Source organism: Neurospora tetrasperma (genome assembly GCF_000213175.1).
Source record: "Neurospora tetrasperma FGSC 2508 unplaced genomic scaffold NEUTE1scaffold_2, whole genome shotgun sequence".
NCBI lineage: Eukaryota > Fungi > Ascomycota > Sordariomycetes > Sordariales > Sordariaceae > Neurospora > Neurospora tetrasperma.
This window is the reverse complement of record NW_009799100.1, coordinates 1,778,210-1,796,979: the sequence shown is the minus strand read 5'-3', so window position 1 is coordinate 1,796,979 and position 18,770 is coordinate 1,778,210. Positions and strand designations below refer to the sequence as shown.

The 18,770-nt window shown below is 48.1% G+C and overlaps 6 protein-coding genes across 6 annotated transcripts; 3 read left to right on the top strand and 3 right to left on the bottom strand.

Moving 5' to 3' along the window:
• Positions 1 to 1,888: 1,888 nt before the first annotated feature.
• NEUTE1DRAFT_59886 (Serine/threonine-protein phosphatase PP2A catalytic subunit) lies at positions 1,889 to 4,310 on the top strand (the record flags this gene model as incomplete). Its single annotated transcript, XM_009850967.1, has 7 exons — positions 1,889 to 2,500; positions 2,699 to 2,740; positions 2,803 to 2,908; positions 2,982 to 3,515; positions 3,581 to 3,653; positions 3,720 to 3,769; positions 3,849 to 4,310. The coding sequence occupies 7 exons, from the start codon at positions 2,345 to 2,347 to the stop codon at positions 3,869 to 3,871; spliced, it is 984 nt and encodes a 327-aa protein (XP_009849269.1).
• Positions 4,311 to 5,480: 1,170 nt separating this feature from the next.
• NEUTE1DRAFT_99164 (uncharacterized protein) lies at positions 5,481 to 7,298 on the top strand (the record flags this gene model as incomplete). The annotated part of the gene is made up of 3 exons (XM_009850966.1): positions 5,481 to 5,537; positions 5,671 to 6,963; positions 7,263 to 7,298. The coding sequence occupies 3 exons, from the start codon at positions 5,481 to 5,483 to the stop codon at positions 7,296 to 7,298; spliced, it is 1,386 nt and encodes a 461-aa protein (XP_009849268.1).
• Positions 7,299 to 9,880: 2,582 nt separating this feature from the next.
• NEUTE1DRAFT_78564 (uncharacterized protein) lies at positions 9,881 to 11,790 on the top strand (the record flags this gene model as incomplete). Its single annotated transcript, XM_009850965.1, has 4 exons — positions 9,881 to 10,055; positions 10,129 to 10,212; positions 10,268 to 10,430; positions 10,483 to 11,790. 4 exons carry the CDS (start codon positions 9,964 to 9,966, stop codon positions 11,788 to 11,790), a joined length of 1,647 nt encoding a protein of 548 aa, XP_009849267.1.
• Positions 11,791 to 12,462: 672 nt separating this feature from the next.
• On the bottom strand, positions 12,463 to 12,759 carry NEUTE1DRAFT_136056 (uncharacterized protein; the record flags this gene model as incomplete). Its single annotated transcript, XM_009850964.1, has 2 exons — positions 12,463 to 12,543; positions 12,610 to 12,759. The coding sequence occupies 2 exons, from the start codon at positions 12,757 to 12,759 to the stop codon at positions 12,463 to 12,465; spliced, it is 231 nt and encodes a 76-aa protein (XP_009849266.1).
• A 1,039-nt stretch (positions 12,760 to 13,798) lies between these two features.
• Positions 13,799 to 14,392, bottom strand: NEUTE1DRAFT_136055 (uncharacterized protein; the record flags this gene model as incomplete). Its single annotated transcript, XM_009850963.1, has 1 exon — positions 13,799 to 14,392. One exon carries the CDS (start codon positions 14,390 to 14,392, stop codon positions 13,799 to 13,801), a length of 594 nt encoding a protein of 197 aa, XP_009849265.1.
• Positions 14,393 to 14,908: 516 nt separating this feature from the next.
• NEUTE1DRAFT_145077 (uncharacterized protein) lies at positions 14,909 to 18,648 on the bottom strand (the record flags this gene model as incomplete). Its single annotated transcript, XM_009850962.1, has 5 exons — positions 14,909 to 15,307; positions 17,302 to 17,620; positions 17,681 to 17,730; positions 17,787 to 18,191; positions 18,250 to 18,648. 5 exons carry the CDS (start codon positions 18,646 to 18,648, stop codon positions 14,909 to 14,911), a joined length of 1,572 nt encoding a protein of 523 aa, XP_009849264.1.
• Positions 18,649 to 18,770: the final 122 nt, after the last annotated feature.

The following is an 18,770-nucleotide window of genomic DNA, read 5'->3' as shown; positions in this document are numbered from 1 at the left end:
TAATACGGTCGTAATAAAGATTTATTTGACTCCCTATCCCTCTAATCCTCTCCCAATCCGCTATTACTATTGAGGGTAAGAAGTTTATTCTTTCTCTTACGATTTAACGAAATACGGAATTTATAATATTATAATTTTTTCCCTCTACCTTAAAATTATACCCTTACTAATTTAAAATTTAATTTAATAATATAGCAATCATATATATTACTTTTATTTATATAGTAGAGTCGAAGGATAATAATATACAATAGATTTTAAAAGTCCCTTTCAACCGACCGATTATCTTTTTAATAATAATTTAAATTTAGGAATAACGAAGGTTATATAACTCTTAATATATTACTAGTTTTAAACCGGCACGTTCAATCTCCTTAAGGTAGTAATATACGCTACGGTATAGTATAAAGAATTTAGAACTATTACTATAACCGGCGTTAATTAAATAGATCTATCCTTTAAAGATACTATAGCTATTAGTATATATATAGTTTAATACCTTTATATTGTTGGCCGAACCCTCCCAACCCGGCTATACGTATATAATCCAACTAGAAAAATTATATACTAATAATAATTTTATAGAAATACCTCCCTTATAGTTATACTATAGTCTTTATTTATTATACAATACCCTTACGTTGAAGTATAAATTATTAAAAACTCTTAATATTTTATAAAAATATAAAAAGAATTTAGGGTTAGATTGAATCTTATATAGAGTAACCGGTTCTAGTAACTTAACCTTCTTTTTTACTAGCATAAAATAAATATTTAAAACCTTATAAAATATACTAGTAGTATATAAGTACTCTATATTATAATTATTAGTATAGATTACTAAACGGTATCCCGTTTCTAGATTAAATCCGAGGGTATATATAATTATACGAAATATTAACCCTTATATTATAATAAAAAGAAAGATTATTACCTTCTTATATATTGTAATCCTCTTCGAGCCGGATAAGGTAGTATATTTACCGAATTATATTATTAACCTATAGAAGGCGTACGGTATTATCCTTAATATTAATTGGAAGCGGCCCGGATATTTATAAATAAGTTCGTATATTATTAATCAACTATTTCTATTAACATTTATAGGGATACAGTAGGCCTATAGTATTAAATTAATACTAGCGAGCATTACAATTATTAATATTATCTGTACACGATGATAATACAATGCTTAACGGCGTTATAATATAGTACTAGCGGGTATAGCAATTAATTTTATTAATTTTTAGTAACAATGAGGGTAGTTACATAGTAGTTGAAAGTGTAAAATCTGATTTTAGAAAGCTACTTCAGTAACTATCTTGATTTTGAATAGTTCAGAATCATTTAATCTGAAATTCAGAGGATTTACATAATTTCATTGGCTGTTTTCACGAAGTAGAGCAAGAAATTTCAGAGTCGGTTTTTAGTGGGGATTTTAGAGCTAAAAATTTCAGAGTGTTTCCAAACACGGCTCTGAAAAAACGGCTCTGAAGACTTCAGAGCCCAATTTCACGGGAGCCAAACACGCCCTTAGGCCCCGACTTCCCTCCCCCAATCCTTCAACCTCCCAGCTTTGACCTGAACTCACCCCGGCAATTTCACCAGCACAGCGCCAGCAGGGCCGAGCGGGTCTCCATTGTAGGTTAGGTACCTACCAACCAACCTCAAGGAGGCAGAGGGGAACGTTGACCAACTTCCTTTACAAGGGCGCGCAATCTCTCAGCTGCTGCCGCCGCCCCAGCCCACTTTGTTTGCGTAGTAACTACTGCACCACCCACCCACCTACGGCCACCTCCACCCACCACCACGGTCTCCAACTCCTACCTACCTTACAGCCCAGTCACCACGACAAACCGCTACCTCTACCTAGCAACCTCACACACGAAAAAAAGGGACAATATCACGCGAAACGTCACGACGACTTTGTCTTCCATTGCGTCCCAGTATACCCCATCTGCCGAGATAGGATATCTCTCACGGCGACGGCCAGCCCTTAGACGCCCAGCGCCGTCTTTGATTCAGTGACAAAGGTCAACCTGGAGCATCAGCTACCACTTACCAGTTCCCGTCCATCTTCACCCCCTTGCGGTCCAAAAGGAGAACACGGGAGGCGACTCTTTCTGCCTTGCCCTGCAACCCAGCTCACCCTCCACCTGCCCAATTTCGAGCTGCTGCTTGACCCGCGCCGCGCCCGAGAGATTACAACGTCATTGCATTCAACGCCATCACCGCCCGCTACATCGACGACATCCTGATCACCTTCTTATCGCCCACAACCGCCCGAACCTAACCCCGCAATAGCCTCTCCAACAGCCTCCAGCAAGCCCAATTACCCACCAACATGGATACGAATATGGAGGATGTCGGGCGCGTTCCCGCCGAGCTTACCTCGTCCAACTTCGAGCCAACCACCATCCCGACACTGGACGGCTGGATTGAGAGCTTGATGAACTGCAAGCAGTTGGCCGAGTCTGACGTCCAGAGATTGTGCGAGAAGGTCGGTTCCGCCATCATTTCGCCCGCCGTGTAATACCGCGATCGCGCCCGCGCCGGCCAAGCTTCCCGCACATCAAACCCCCCTGCCGCTGTCGCCGCCGCTGCTGCTACCGTGGGGAAGGACCGTTCTGCCGAGGGTTGTCGGTCGCGTGCGCACCGTTGTTTGGGGTCCGATGCTGACAGGACAAATTGATTATAGGCACGCGAAGTCCTCCAAGACGAATCCAACGTTCAGCCGGTGGTATGTGTCCTGTTCCTTCCACATGTCCCACCCAACTAGCCAGGCGCGCTGACCGATGCCAGAAATGTCCCGTCACCGTTTGCGGAGATATCCACGGTCAGTTCCATGACTTGATGGAGCTCTTCAAGATCGGAGGTTCGTGCCCGGACACCAACTATCTATTCATGGGTAAGTCTCCAACTCCAGCAGCTTCCGCCATGCCATGGCTGCCGTCGCTAATGCGATCCGTCCCGGTGTATAGGAGATTATGTCGACCGTGGATACTACTCAGTTGAGACCGTCACTCTGCTCGTCGCTCTCAAGATCCGATACCCCAACCGCATCACCATTTTGCGCGGCAACCACGAGTCGCGCCAGATCACACAAGTATACGGCTTCTATGACGAGTGCCTGCGCAAGTATGGTAACGCCAACGTTTGGAAGTACTTTACCGATCTTTTCGACTATCTTCCTCTCACCGCCCTAATTGACAACCAAATCTTCTGCTTGCACGGCGGTCTTTCCCCTAGCATCGACACGCTCGACAACATCAGAGCGCTCGACAGAATCCAGGAGGTTCCCCACGAGGGCCCCATGTGCGACCTGCTGTGGTCGGATCCCGATGACCGTTGCGGATGGGGAATCTCGCCCCGTGGTGCAGGCTATACCTTTGGCCAGGATATCTCAGAAGCTTTCAACCACAACAACGGTCTGACACTTATTGCCAGAGCGCATCAGCTTGTGATGGAGGGTTACAACTGGTCCCAGGACAGGAATGTTGTCACCATATTCTCGGGTAAGTGGACTCCTTGAACACTAATCTATTGTCTACCCAAGACTTTTCTAACCCTGATCATACAGCGCCCAACTACTGCTACAGGTGCGGTAACCAAGCCGCCATCATGGAAATTGACGAACACCTGAAATACACATTGTACGTCCTATTTTCTCCATGAAGCCTTTTTGATGCTCTGCCCAGTGACGCTAACCAAAACGCTAGCCTGCAATTCGACCCTTGCCCGAGGGCTGGCGAACCTATGGTTTCGAGACGTAAGATTTCAACCCCGTCCACTCCCCCAAGCTTTACAAAGTTTTTAATTGGGTGTTTATCTAATGCTTTGCTTTACAGGAACTCCCGATTACTTCCTTTAATGATTAAGCTTGCCTTCGCCTCATTGTGTTATGCCCTGAGCAGAAAGATTAAGGGACATAGAAGAGCGAAAAGTCTTAATGATACATTTCTTCGCGCAACCATATATAAACTCCGCGCTATATGGAGCCGGGACACGATTACCATAGCACGTGTTCGTATAGTGAGCGTTGTGTTTCGCGAGACATGATTAGACAAGTAATGTATCGAACATCGGGGATCGACAACAAAGCCCAGTCTCTCTTCGATTTCGAGTCACGTCTTACTCTTTGCTCAGCCAGTTAGTTTACCTTTGGTGTACCCTTCATGATAAACTGGGAAATGCAGGTGTAAAGACAGGAAGGGAAACATGAATTTGATTATGCCAGTTCATGTAGAATTCGGATAACTATTTTGTCTAGATCATTGGATTCGGGGCGTCATTGCTTTCCCGCTTGGAACGTCTGTTTTTCCCACCTTACATTCACACTGTCTGGCCTAGGTATTCCTTACCAGACGGGCTTCCCGAAGGGAAAGTGGACATTTTGGACTTCATCGACGAGCTCGGTGAGCTAAACAGGTGAGACGGCTCATATACATGGCGGGTAGGCATGAGTAGAGGTGCAGAACATGATAACTCGTCACCATGATCGCCATCGGAGCAATTTGGCGCTCTGCATATGTGGGTGCATATTCTGGCTTCCTTCAAACACACCTTGGATGACAATTACAATTCACCTCGATTGTTCACAGGCACTCTAGTCTTCAGTGGCCGTTCTCTGTGATCAATAGTACGTCTCTGTTGATATGTGCTGATGTGCCTACATAGTTCTAGTCACCATAGAACATTAACAACCAAGAAAATGTCGACGAGATCAACGTACGTACTGCAACAATTGTGATTAGTGAGAAATTTCATCATCAGTACGTCGTCTGCTGGAAGCAATGCATTAGTCCTGCTTCCCGAACTCACATATGATTGCCGATTCTTTGAACTGGATAACATCCAACAAGTCAGGCGAAAAAGGCGCACAGCAAAATCAAAGCCTAGACGCGGCTATCTCTTCACAGATATGGGTTCAGACAACCTGGTGTGCTTCCGTGGTTACAATTCGTGATGTCAGAACCGGCTCAGGCTGATGAAGTCGAGTGCTCTACACAACCTCTTCTGGTCAAGGCTCTCGGGGAGCGTCGTTCGCCTTGGTGACTTCTGTTCCTGAAAGAGACGTGAGTCGAAGCAGCGCAGAGCTTTCCTTCACTTCACATCCAGCCATCGCCAGCTTTGACGTGTAATGCCGAAGCAAGTCTTGCATCCGCAGCACCAGTCTTCTGTCACTGCGCTGTGCTTGTCCGCCCTTGCTTACTGATGGCTCATTTGGCCTCTTAGCAGCAGATCTTCGCTGGCCCTCTGTTAAACTTCTAAGAACACCAGGCCGAGTAAGTTGCATCATAATTTGTGTGTACTGGATCACAAAAGCAAAGTTGAGCTTCTTAAGGAACTGAAGTCGAACACCTGCTATGTGATCACGCAGCCGTCACTTGTCTTTGCAACAGTAGACCCAATGGAAACTTCACTTTTTGTTGTTCTCAATCTTCCCTCGACGTTCACCTAGCGACAAGTGAAGAAAGAGGATGTCTAACTCGTCAACAAGCGGTTTGGGAGGGACGGGGGGAAATAACGCTCCACCTGTATGTCAACCCCATCAGTCCTTGTACTTATCATGATGATGAAGTTCATATCCTGGGCGCCCAACCGCTTCATCCCCACTTGCTCCCCTTTATCTCTGCCAAACTATCGCTGACCCATCATGAACAATTCCAGCCTGAACCAGACGGACCACCCTACCTCCCACATCAGGCCCAACTGGGCGGCAAGCCCACCCGATCCATCGATGTCCCAGTATGTGCCGTTCTCTTGGTCGTATTCCTGGCCCTGGCCGCCATGAACATGACTATCTTCCAAATCAACCGACGGATCGGCTTCAAATTCCTCTTTTCCGGCCTCCTCTTCGGCTTCTGCATGGCCCGCGTAGTGGCCTTGGCAACACGAATAGCCTGGGCCCTCCACCCGGACGACGAAAACCTAGCCATCGCCTCGCAAATCTTCGTTGCCGCAGGCGTTCTCCTCCTGTTCATTACCAACCTCGTCTTCGCCCAGCGGATGATCCGCGCCTACCATCGGTTTTTCGGGTGGTCACCCGGGCTCACCCGTCTCTTCCGGGGGCTCTTTGGCAGCATTGTTATCGTGCTAGTCATGGTCATCACCGTAACGATCCAGAGCTTCTTCACGCTCAACCGGCAGACCCATCGCATCGACAAGGACATCCAGCTCTTCTGTGGCGTTTACTTGGCTGTGATTGCCTGTTTGCCCATCTCGCTCGTCCTAGCCGCTGCCTTGGTACCCCGGAGAACGCCCATCGATAGGTTCGGCGTCGGCCACTTCAGGACTAAATTCGGCTTGATCACGTTTACTTCGGTCTTGCTTGCCACGGGCGCCATCTTTCGCGCCGCTACCAACTTTGTCGTTCGCCCGTTGAACAACCCGGCGTGGGCTCAGACAAAGGCGGCCTTCTACTGCTTCAACTTTGGCATCGAGCTCGTCGTCGTAATTACGTACCTCCTTTCGAGATTCGACCGGAGGTTTCATATCCCCGATGGCAGCTCCGCGCCGGGTCATTACTCCATGTCAGAGTTTGGAGTGTTGGCGGGGGCAAATGTAAACGCCAGGATAGGACCGCGTGATAGTACTGTCAACGGAGGCGGGACTGGTGGTACTGGTGGCACAACTGCCTCTAGTATCGATACCAGCGGGAAGAAGAGAGTTGGTCGTAGGGTTCCGGATCCAATTCTGGATGCCGCCCCGGAAACGGGGACAGCAACAGCAGCAGCAACAGCAGGCTTTCCGACTGCTAACTTGCCGCATATTTATGAGCCGGCTGGTAGCAGGAGAGGCTCGAACTGGTCTTTGTTGTCGAAGAGCCGGAAGAGTGGCGGCTCTTCAGTTTATGGAGGAGATTTTGAACTACGGGACTTACCGTTTAGTGAAACTCGTGAGAGTGTTGCTGCTTCTGCGCCTGCCGGTGACCCTGATATGGAGTGGATGGCTAGGGCTATGGTATGTTTCTTTTCTTTAACTTCCCCCCCCCTTTGGTTTTTGGCTGCTTTTTTTTTTTTTTTTTTTTTTTTTTTTCCCTTCTTCCATCCATGCGCTGTGTTGGGTGTAGATATGGCTGCCAACTCGATGATGCCGCACTTCATCACCGTGAACATGAGTGGATATTCTTCCTTGGGAGGTTTACCATCTTGGTCACGGACAAACCACTGTACACGAAACCTTCCGAGCCGAACCATTCCAAGACTATTCCTTTCGTTGATTAATGATGTCGATGCATGGTTACTGACTTCTTATGTTAGCGCGAGCTGTACGGCGACAGCGACGAGGAGGAGTAATGTTCTGATCTGGTGTCCTTGGTTATGCTTTTGGAGGAGTTGTGGTTGGTTTACGGAAGCGCAAATAGGAAAATCGTAGCAACGATCAGTACTTGAAGTTCGGATGGGCCCTTCGTCGTTCAAAGACATTTCCTGGCCAATATTAATCAACAAATGGCCAAGACTGCTCTTTGCCGCTTGTAATACATGGTCTCACATTTGTCTTTCTTTTTGTAATTCCTATTCCGTTAGTCGAGAAAATTCCCCGAACCTAACTCAGGGATGTATAGGACTACATACCGAATCATTGGGTGGATGGTATCCAGACACATGGGTCCGGCACTCGGAATTTTCGATAATTGAATACCAAGTCGGGGAGTTCCTGAATATCATTGTTACAAACGGATGATCAAGCGAATGGATGCCAAAGTTCGACTGTTCGAGACTTCTTCACCACTGGCTAAATACAACACCAATGCCCCGGACGAAGCACCACGTTCGGCGCCCGAATCCGGGGAAAGTTAACACGAAACCCCACTCTTGTAGGACAGGGGTTCCCGAGGCGGCTTAGCGACAGACCACCCTCCTCGGGGTTTTTTGGTCAAGTTCACGCGGCTGCTGGTTGTTTCATTTTCATTTTGGGACGGGGATTGGAGAAGCCCCGAGAACTTACACGCGCTCTGAGCTCTGGACTCTGGACTTTAACTGAATGATTTCTGTTTGTCATTAAGGTCTCGAAAGCCTCTTCCTGATTGTGACTTTACTTACGTTTTTGGATCAAGGCATGCATGGGACGATGGCTAACATTTGTACAACTGAATTCTTTCTTATTATTCAAATATAAAAGTGGCCAAAAAACTTGTCAAAGTTAAAATTAGAAAGCCGCTGGGATATGTCATGGCCGGCAACTACGGCAAAGAGTTGAGATGGCAAGCTTGCCTCCTCTCAGGGTGTCAGTCAGTGTTCAGCACACTCGATGAACGCAAAACACAAATTGATAGCTGAGATGATGCAGCATTTATCGATCGGCTCCTACCAGTACCGGGCAACTCCCTTATCGTTTACCTGTGCAGCGCCTTCCATTGTATTTCACCGATGATTCCTCAAAGCTCCTGCCTTGTCTCAAAGCTGTTCCTGAGATTTGCAGATGTTGCAAGGAAGGAGTTTCGGAATCTGCCCTCCAACAGGGGCGCTAAGCCCAAAGCGCTTCGGCTGTCTAACGCGAAAAGGAAAGGCGTACGCAGTACCTTCGAGCCTGCAATCGTCAAGCGAGATTGGGCCGTTGCGCTCACCAATCTGCGTCCCAAGTCAGGGTCAAAAGTCCCGGGTGAAAGTCAGTCAGGGCATCGAACAATTCTCTCAACCACCAGCAGTTCCAGTTGGCAGTTGCAAGTGACGGATTCCGTTCTGGATCCTGTCCGTCAATCCAATTCCAATTCCTTCCTTCACACACGATTTCTCGATCCGGGAACCGTCGTGTCTCGCTCGGTCCTCTCCACAGACCGTCGCCTTGGACCGCCATCATCAACTCTAGGTTGGGATTGCTGCCGTGTCCAATATCTATCTAGGTCGCGTCGCGCTATCTAGAATACCTTGGTCGGGTCGGTAACCGGCTTTCATCATCTATTCCCTTCTAGGCCACCGCCCGCCTCCATCTACGAATACCTTTTCTTCTTCTTCTAAATTCACCATCTTTACCATCTGCGCGGTTTGTTCCTGCGCCTGGAGCTGCACCCGCCCCGTGTCTGATCTTTCTCCCTTCTGTCGCAACGGGTGTGCCTTGCCTTGGCAAGCTTGCATCCCACTGCGCATTACACCTCATCCAACCACCCGACTTTGCATACCTTCCGCAACATCCAACTCTCAGGCACCCCAACGGCACCTCACCACTCCAGACCGACCTCCCGGCCTCAACTCCAAACACTCAGCTGCATCCCAGGTTACCCAAGTACAAGCGGCCCTGCCTTGCCGACGAAGAGGGCCCAATTGGCATTGCAGCCGGCGCTGTGTACCGGTGTGCGACAACACCACCACCACCACCACCACCACCACCACCACCGAAACAACAACGATCCTGTCCGACCAACTTGTCCCTTCCTCAAAAACAAGGCACTGCCGGTCTACCACTCTTTCGCATAGAACCAGCTACCATCCGATCTCTACCTACGCCGCCCAGTCTGGCACTTGGAGTTAACCTCACAGCATACGCCATCTCAACAACAACCACTTGGACGTCAGTCATCGTCGCGATCACTTCCCCCCCACGCTAGCCCACAGCTCGGTTACGGGCCGTCGCCGACCATCTCGACGCCAAGGGCCTTTTTGGTTAGGGATCTAGTTTGAGCAATATCACTCACTCCAGCAGATATTCCCAAATCTGGGCCCACTGTCATTCATTTCTGCTTTCGTTCTTCGATTATGAGCCATGATACAACTTGAGGAAGAACATGACGTTAGGAGGTTGGAATCGAGAATCCATGGCCCGCGATTGGACGACAACAACAGTCTCGATTACGCCAACAAAAAGGTGTTGGTCGTCGGTGCCGCAAAGGGAGCCCAACGCCAAAAGTTAGCACCAACACACATCACCAAAAGAATCAATCACAGTTCTGCGAAAAGAAAGGTCTCTCGGAGACAAAGCAGCACAAAAGCACTTCTCACTTTCCTGTCAGCAATCCCGGCAGCCATGGCCCAGTGCGTGCCACTTAAGGGATCGACGGCGTGTTCTGCCTTCCAAGTGTCTTCGATATCGACAGATGAGGACCTAGTGAAACTGTAGTATGTTGACCTCGCTGTCATTGCGTTAATGAAGTTGGGAAAATAATGGAAACTGACCTATTCTACTTGCTAGTCCGTTCTTGAAGGATGTCAAAGACACCGCAACATTTGATGAGCAGCTAAAGTCTTATGTGCAAACAAATTACGTTCAACTCAAGTACGTCGCCTTGCCCTTAATAATTCCCGTTAACTCCATATTAACATCACCTCAGGTTCCAAAATCTTTTCGGTTGCGGGGGGATTAAACTCACCAATACGACTGAGCTCTATGCGCGATTCGCGACTACCGTACTGTGTAACGGCGTCATTCAGAATTCTGTTACCAAATGTAACCTTTCAGCAGCAAATTCTCGACCGATTTGTGCTGATACTTGCGTAAGTAACCGACAGACATTCATTGGACGATCTTTGCTGACTTCTCCAACAGGCACAATATGCGATCAGCGAAGCTAACATTGTCGCTGACAGCTCTCTTTGCGAAAATCCAAATGACAACTACTCAGATCAGATTCGAGCCGATTTTACTACGTGTGCCCTGCCGGCGGACTCCTTATCTAGTAGCGACTGTATCTCGGGGATTGCGAATGAGCCCGACAATTGTGGATTCGGAAGCAGTCTTTTGGGCTTGTGTGGTTATTGCAAATCTGGGGGGCCGAATGCGACGGATACGTGTTGCTATAATTCCGACGCCGAGACCAGATGTGCCAACGTCGTCCTCCCTTCGATTTCGCCATCAATAACTTTGGACCCCGTTCCAAGCGCTACTTCGACCAGCGAACCGGTAACAGATCATGGTAGCCAAAAGGGGCTCTCCGGCGGCGCAATTGCAGGAATCGTGGTGGGCGCAGTGGTGGGCTTGGCTCTGTTGACCCTGCTGATCTTCGCGTGCATTTTCTTGAGAAGGAGGAGACGTGGCAGCCAGGACGGCAACCTTCTCAACCAGCCGACGCCTGCTAGGAAAGGGCCGTCAACAGCGCTAATGACACAGAATGATGGGCTGAATCATGGATTTGCAGGGCCACCAGGTGGAAGGATAGCCCGGATGTCGGCCCTCGAGGGGGATGCCCCGTCCCCACGGTCTCATCGAGACTTCAGCTCCGGATCCGGCGAGAAGACGGCAGCCGCTTATGCTATTAGTAGAACAAGCAGAAGAAGAGGCGATGATTACTCGTCGTCCGACGGATACCGCGACAGCCCGATATCTGACCGAGGTATTGGCATTCTACGACCGCCGCCGACGATGAAGAGGAGCGGCTCCCTGTCGAGCGGTTCAGTTCTCGCAGGCGAAGACGGTGTCTCGCTAATGTCATCACCCCAGGGTGGTGTGGCCAGCCAACAAAGCGAGCAGCTGCCCTTCTTCAAAGATTACTATTCTCAAGACGAGATCCATCCAGGCGACAAGGTTGCCACGCTTTGGGCATACCAGCCACGGGCTGCTGACGAGTTCGCCCTTGAACGGGGTGACATGCTCAAGGTCGTTGGTATTTGGGATGACGGATGGGCAACTGGCGTCATGGTGGATGAGACTGCTGAAGAATGGGAAAACCGTCGCCAAGCCCAGCGAGATAGCGGAGTCTCCAACACATCGGGAAAGATGCGGGATGTGTCGCCTCCTGTGAGCGGAGAAATCAAAGCATTCCCGCTCGTGTGCGTCTGCCTTCCCGAGCATTGGCGACGAACAATCGAGGGAGATGGCTCAACAGAAACCGGAGAGAGTGCTCAGAACCAATTATAGTAACAAACGGACTCATGAGAGGATTTTGAGTGCCTGAGGCCGCGGACCTCTTGAATAACTGCTCAGTCGACCAGTATTCTGCTATACGACGTTGGGTACGGACTTGGTGTCATGGTATGCTTTATTGCAACTTCACTCCGGATACCCACAGGGCACCCCTGTCTCCGCTCACTGCAAATCATCACTATTCAATTCATGAATGACGTGTTACATTCAAGCTGCCATCCGTCTGCCGTCGGTTATTTCGTTAGTTGGATGAGCAGACGCTGATGAGCGGGAGGCCTGGACGAACGACGACTGCACTACTAGTATTGCATCTTTTGACTTTTTCTCTTCTTCTCTCTTAATTCCTTTATATACCCCTGTTTGTGGAGGACGATGTGTATTTGCTAGAATGGAGGCTATTGTAACTGGATGTGGGGAATATCAAAGAGGAGTATTTGTAAGAATGGCGAAAGACCAGTATCATACGTTATGACCTTCGTAGATGACGCTTTAAGACATCCGCAGAGCATCTATCTAATTTGAAAGTGGACATTATGGAGTTAACTTCGAATGCGAGTTCCTAATTGCCGTCATTAAGCCTAGTCTTGGAGCCACGAATTTCTAGATCATTATGTGATGAACGATTTGCCAAATCTTAATGCTACACATTCCTTACTTGAGAGGTTATCAGCGATCCTCCAAAGCTTCTAGTTCCCGTATCTCCCGCTCATGCTCAACCACATCACGGTCAAGGAGCTCCTTCTGTCTCTGCAAAGGACGTTTCTGCTCGCGAGTACGCAACAGGCGAGACTAAATCTCAACTAGCTCTTGCACCAACTTGATTTTCTTGTACTGATTCTCCTTGATGCCGTTGAATATGAGGTCTGGAGGGTCGACGACCCAGCGCCAGGAGGTGCCGACTGGGTTGGTGCCGTGACGCCAGCAGAAGACGCACTTGTTGGAGCAGGAGAGCGAGGGCGTCATTTCCATACATTGCAAGTTAAGACAATTAACACTTTCGATTACCACCCTAGATACACTCAACATGGCCATAGTCTCCAATCCTTTCTCCGTGCCTATCTTTCCACTATCCCCTCAACTCCATCCTATTATCACTACCACCGTTTAACTCAACAAACACCCCCACCTGACCTGTCAACCCTTCTTATGCTGGCTCTTTTCGTGTCTGGTAAGGTTACAGGGTTTTGTGAACTTCTGATCGCAACCCGGCTCTTTACATACCAAACGCCCTTTGGAGCATGTTTTCTCATGGTTCTCGAGATACCTCTCTTCTGTGAATGTCTGACCGCAACCATCCACGGTACACGCAAAGGGCCTCCCGTGTGTTTCCTGGTGGCTGCAGAGTTCAGGGTTGGCTTTAGCCCTAAACTCGCAATGAGGACACGCAAAAGGCATAACGTCGCTATGTTTTTTCAGGTGCTTGCGGAGATCAGGGTCGGTTTTAGCCTTAAACTTGCCGCAACGCAACTCTGAGTCTGGCTTAGGGGAAATTGATAGCATCAATTGTCTTGATCTGCCAGGTGCAGGGAGACTTGAGCCGTGTTGGTCAGACTTGAGGAAATCGACTGTATCAATTTGCTTATTGGCGGGGCAGTACGTTAAGGTACTCAAACGTAGAGGTCCGCTTCTTGTCTGTGGCGAGTATGTCAGGCGGGTGTTCTGATCCTACTTAGTCTGACTCGACTGGTGCCTCGTTGCCAAAGAGGGCTGGCGAAAATACCTTTTCGGGAATCAGAGGAAGAAAGAAAAATGAATTAATCGATCAGTCTGATTCGATGATGATAACTTCGTTCCACGCGTTCGATACGTGATGGCGCACCACTCTATAAGGGTGATGATGGATGCAATGCAATGTGTGTGAATTCTGGATGATGAACTAGGCTAAGTCCGTCTGGATTTGGCCTGTCGCCGACTCGAAATACATGTACTGTCCCAGTGCCCTGACAATAGGGGTACTGCGCCAAGTCCAATCCGTACAAGTTAACAGGCGTCGGTCAGTTGATCAACTGCAGCCTTCGACCATTTCCATATCGACATCCTCGATCTCTTCGTCGCGGAGTGATGCATCTGCAGCGGCATTACAATTTGCGGATATATCGGGGAGGTCGAGGTCTTTATTGTGGGTGGCATTTTCTGGTTTGGCTTCGTTGTTTTGGAATGACTCAATCTCGGGCGATGAGAACGGTTCGTCCGTAGAATCATAGAAGCTTCGTCCCTCAAAATTAAGCGATATAGGCTGTGGCGTTTCGGCGATGTGGCTCGGTTGATTGTTGTCTTCCACGTCGTCTACGAGGGTTTCATCGAGCGGTTGCAGATATAGCGGTAGGGATTCTGTCGGTGTAGTTGAACTTGGTGCCTCCTCTTTGACTTGAGGGGCTTGTTGATGGCGATCTCGTTGGTCACCGGACCGTTCATTGTTGGCGTTATCGGTGTATTCAACGGTAAGTGTTTCATCGTTAGTGTTTGGGGCAACGGGCGTTTGCTCGTCAGCATCTCGGACATCGAGCGGCTCATTGTTGGTATTTTGGCTAGTGGGGGGGTTCGTTGTCAGGATACTCTTGGATGACGAGTGGCTGATCGTTGGGGTGTTGGTCATCAGGAGGTTGATTTTCGTCTTGTTCTGCTATTGTGGGCAGCGTGTGTTGTATTGGGCGCGGTCACTGTTGGGATGAGGGTTGGCGGACTTCATTCAGAACTGGTGCAAGTTTAATGGCCCCTTGGAATAGCTGCCTAGGGATGTGGTGATCGAGTATCCAGTTGTCTGGATATGATGATAAGGGAGCTCGTTGTGATCGCCGCGTTGCTCGCGTTGGGGAGGATGAGGTGACCGTCGCGTTTTCATCGGGAGGAGGTAGATTTGCTCTCACACACACCATCAACCCAGTAGGCCCCAATCAACTCGAGGGAGAAGGAAAATTCTACTCTGAAAGCTGCCCGGTGAAAAGACGACTTGCTAAGCAAGTATTTCTGGTTGTAGATAATAATAAGTTGAATGAGAGACGAATCCGTATATGTAGCAAACTACCTACTTCTATTTAACTGCCTAAAGCTGTGTCGAAACCATGGCATGCCAAGGTTCAGTATGCTCTAGCCCAGTATAACCTGCACACCCTTAATCGACATAATAGTCAAGATCATACAAATTCCCCCAATCCAACTCGTCATACTCCGTGATCGAGTCAGCAACCCGTGATTGCATCTCATTCGCCGTTTGCTCCTCTATAAGCTTCTTCTCCTCATCAGCAAGCTTCTTCTCTTCATCAGCAAGCTTCTTATCATCCTCCTTAGAGGTATTCTTCCCCTCCTCTCCCTTGATTTCCAAGATCTGTCCCTTCTTGTGGATCCAAACAATCACATCCCGCAAAGGCTTTAACTTGCTGTAATTCTTCTCCCCGTTCGTATCGTAGAAGACCTTGCCCATCTTTGAGTCCTTCTCTGCCTTCTGCACTTCCTTTGCCTTACCCTCGATGACCCCAGTAACATTTTTGTCTCTAATAATAAGGAGACCCGACTTTTGGCGTGTTAACATGACGTTGAGACGATTTTCGTCTGCAACGAAACTAGGGATGAAGCCGGATCGGGTGCTAGTAATAATTACCGAGATTGATCCTTTTCGACCTTGGAACGAATCGGCCGTTTGTACCGGGGGTATGCTACGGAGGTGTGGGAGGCCGGACTTTAGGAGTCGGTTGCCGTAGTCCACATTGGGCTTGTGGGCCGAAATAACTATAAAGTCCTGTGGTGAAGCGTATGGGGAATTCTTAATAAAGTCGTTAAGTAATTCTAAAGCGCCCTTTACTTGCATCCGATTCAACTTTGAAGTGCCGACTACCTCAATTCGTGTTTTCGGTATGTGCCAGAAAACAGGCAACAGGTGACCTTCCGGGCTGGGTGTGAGGGTTGGATTGCGACCGAGCAGGTACTGTTCAAAAGCTCTACCGACGGTATGGTTAGGATGGGCTGGGTCGTAAATATCGCTATATGCCATGTTTTTGTAGTCGGAATAGAAGAGCTCGTTCGGGAGGTCGAATATACCCTTATATATCCTCAGTTGTCGGAGAAGGCGGAACGTAGGGAGCCCCGCAGCCTGTAACTAGGCCAAAGTTGAAATACGGTTATATGTTTTAAAGCGGTTTGTATAATTGCCCTCCTTGTCTTTGGATTCGAGTTCTATTATTGGCGGAGGGAGTTGTTTGACGTCGCTGGTAAGAATAATAGGCTTTAGGGTATTACCCTAGATAGAGTAAAGGTCGGTTTTCGATATGTAGCTTGCTTCGTTGATAGTAATAATTTTAATTACCTTCCAAACTTCTTTAAACTATATACCCTGTGCTGTAGCCGGGGTAGTTATGATAATATTAGTATTGTTGATAATCCTTTGCAGCTATTTCTCTAGGAGGTGCTTATCGACTTTGTTCCTATTACGATAGGCTTCCTATGTTAGTTCACCACGGGTAAGTTGATTGATACGAGCTACCGACCTATTACCCCGGTCAATCTCTTCTTTAAGCTTATAGAGGTAGGTCGCGTGTTTTGGGAGTAAAGTGGGTACGATGCTAGCTTCTTGACTCTGTTTAAGAGACTTGGACCTTAAAATAGCGAGTAGTTAATTGGATGGCGATAGTGCTAGCCGTTAGTGAGGTGTATTTTTGGGGTTTCGTGATTTAAATGCTGTATTGTCCGTAATTCCGGTTTTTAAGATGTTGGTAAAAGTCTCCACCTCCACCTTAGGCGAATAGCCGCGTATAATAAGGGGGTAAGACCGACGGGACGTAGACGGAATAACCTTATTGTACCTATCGATAACCTTGCGCCTATTTGTGTATATTTTCAACGCAAAATTGGTTATGGCTGTATGGGTAGGACCTGACCTATATACTTCACCGCTGTGCAAATAATAGAGACCTCCGAGCGTTAGCGTGTTTAAAGTTGTTGTCTTGCCGGTGCTACTAGGTACGCTGATTAAGGCGACGTTGTAATAACGCTTAGCCCCGTAGAGCTCTATCCTAGTCCTGTTAGATGGGAGTGCCTCTTCTAGGATTTGTTGCTTTAAGATTTTATTTTCAAAATTGAAAAAATTGAAGACTGGAAGGGGGCGGGGTGTAGGCGATGACGCCTCGGTACCTAGTATTATGGCATTTATAACGCCGGAGAGGGAAGGGGCGGTCAAAGTGTTGAAGAAACCTGTGCCGCGTATGAGATCCCTGTGGAGGGCTATCTTGAAGTTGAGCTTATTGGAGTTAAATTCGGGGTCTGTTTCTGGTGGGCAAGCGGCGCTCCTAGGCAAAAAAGTTTCGATTGCTATGACCTTCCGCTCCAAGTCGCCGAGGGAAATATTGAAATCGAGTGTAATACTGTTCTATTATACTGCGTTTGTTTAATGAATAGTTAGTGACTCGTTACGTCCCTTAATATATAATGGGAACGAACCTCGAATACTCCTTCGGCTTTAGTACGCCCATCGAACGTCTTTAAGAGACTTCGGTGTTCGTCTTTTACCCGCACCTTGATGATAAGGTCAAGCGAAAATTGCTTTGTAACGGCATTCTTGGCTGTGGAAACCTGTTTTGCAAAGGTATGCTTGTCTAAGAGGGCCGGTAGGGTCTCCGGGCGCTCTATGATTTGGCTATTGAGAAGAGGGCCGTTAATATCTCTAAGATGGAGGGAGATTGTTCCATCCTTAACCAAGTGTTCCCAATGCGCTTTGTATTGGTCCCGAAACGTTTGATCGAGACGAATTACTGTAAAGTATATGGGTTCGTCTGGGTTGGCTGGTTCCTCCTTCTTAAGAATGAAATAAGCGGAAACTTTGGTGTTGCGAATGCTGTACGAGTTATTGTATAGCTAGTACATATCTATGATGTGGGCTATAGTATTACTGTACACACTCTGTGCGTTGTTATCGAACTTGAAGGTAGGCCTGAAGCGTTCACCCTACAAATGTAAGAGTTAGTAATCGTATACGCTAAAGGGATGCCACATGCACATACCATGTTCTCCTTGATTATTTTTTCAAACAAATCAATATTGAACTTTTGGGCTTTGGGGAAGGGGTAGTCGAACGGGTAGCGGAACAACTCTGGCTGATGCCTTCCAAACTCGATACGCGATTCGAGTTTAGTAATGAGTAAAGTAAGTCTGGAACTAGAGAGGAGACCGAGGAGATCTGTTTTGCTAATGATTGGTGTATTTTCGTTGATCCATCCGTCGCTCGCATGACTAGGATTGGCGAACGGTAGACCGAAACCCTCGACCAAGAACCTACTACCATTGTGAAGCTGAATATCGATCTGGGTAACCGGAGAGAGTTCTTGGATTTGCTGAGGAAGTTCGACGCTGTTTGAGATGTCCCGCATGGAGATTGTATATTCGTCCATGTTGTAAGGGAGCTTGACCTAATGTAATGTTCAGTATCTTGGACATAATAGAAACAGAGCATACAGAAGAGCTTACTACAATGGTGTACTGGTTACTAAGCTCGAGCTTAGCCATGTCAGGGTTGCTGGTCGTTGGTTGATAACGGGCCCCAAACCCTGCATCTTCGTTGACCTTGTTGTTGACGCTGTGGTCAAAGCTCATGGTCAAACCATACCAGTGACTTTTTCCGTTGTGCCAGTGGGACACAACGGTTACGTCGACGTCGCTGCCCAACCTATCGTCGAGAACGAACTTTCCCTCCTTGTCACCCAGTTGGGATTTCTTGTTGCCTGGCTGGGCTTTCCTGCAACCGCCGATGAAGGGGCCACTCAAACCAGACGTGCATATGACGGCGTCAAGGCGTTGTGGCATGGCCTTTTTGGTGGATTTTTGGGTGGCAGGCTTTCCCTGCTCTGAGGTGGTGGTTGCAGACATGGTGAATGGTTTCTGCGTGTTGCTAGAATGCAAAGTTAGCAGGTTGATAGGTCTTTGATCTTCACAGGATGGTAATAGCTTACTTAATATAATGTGCGCGACGGTCTCTGTCACTGCCCGGC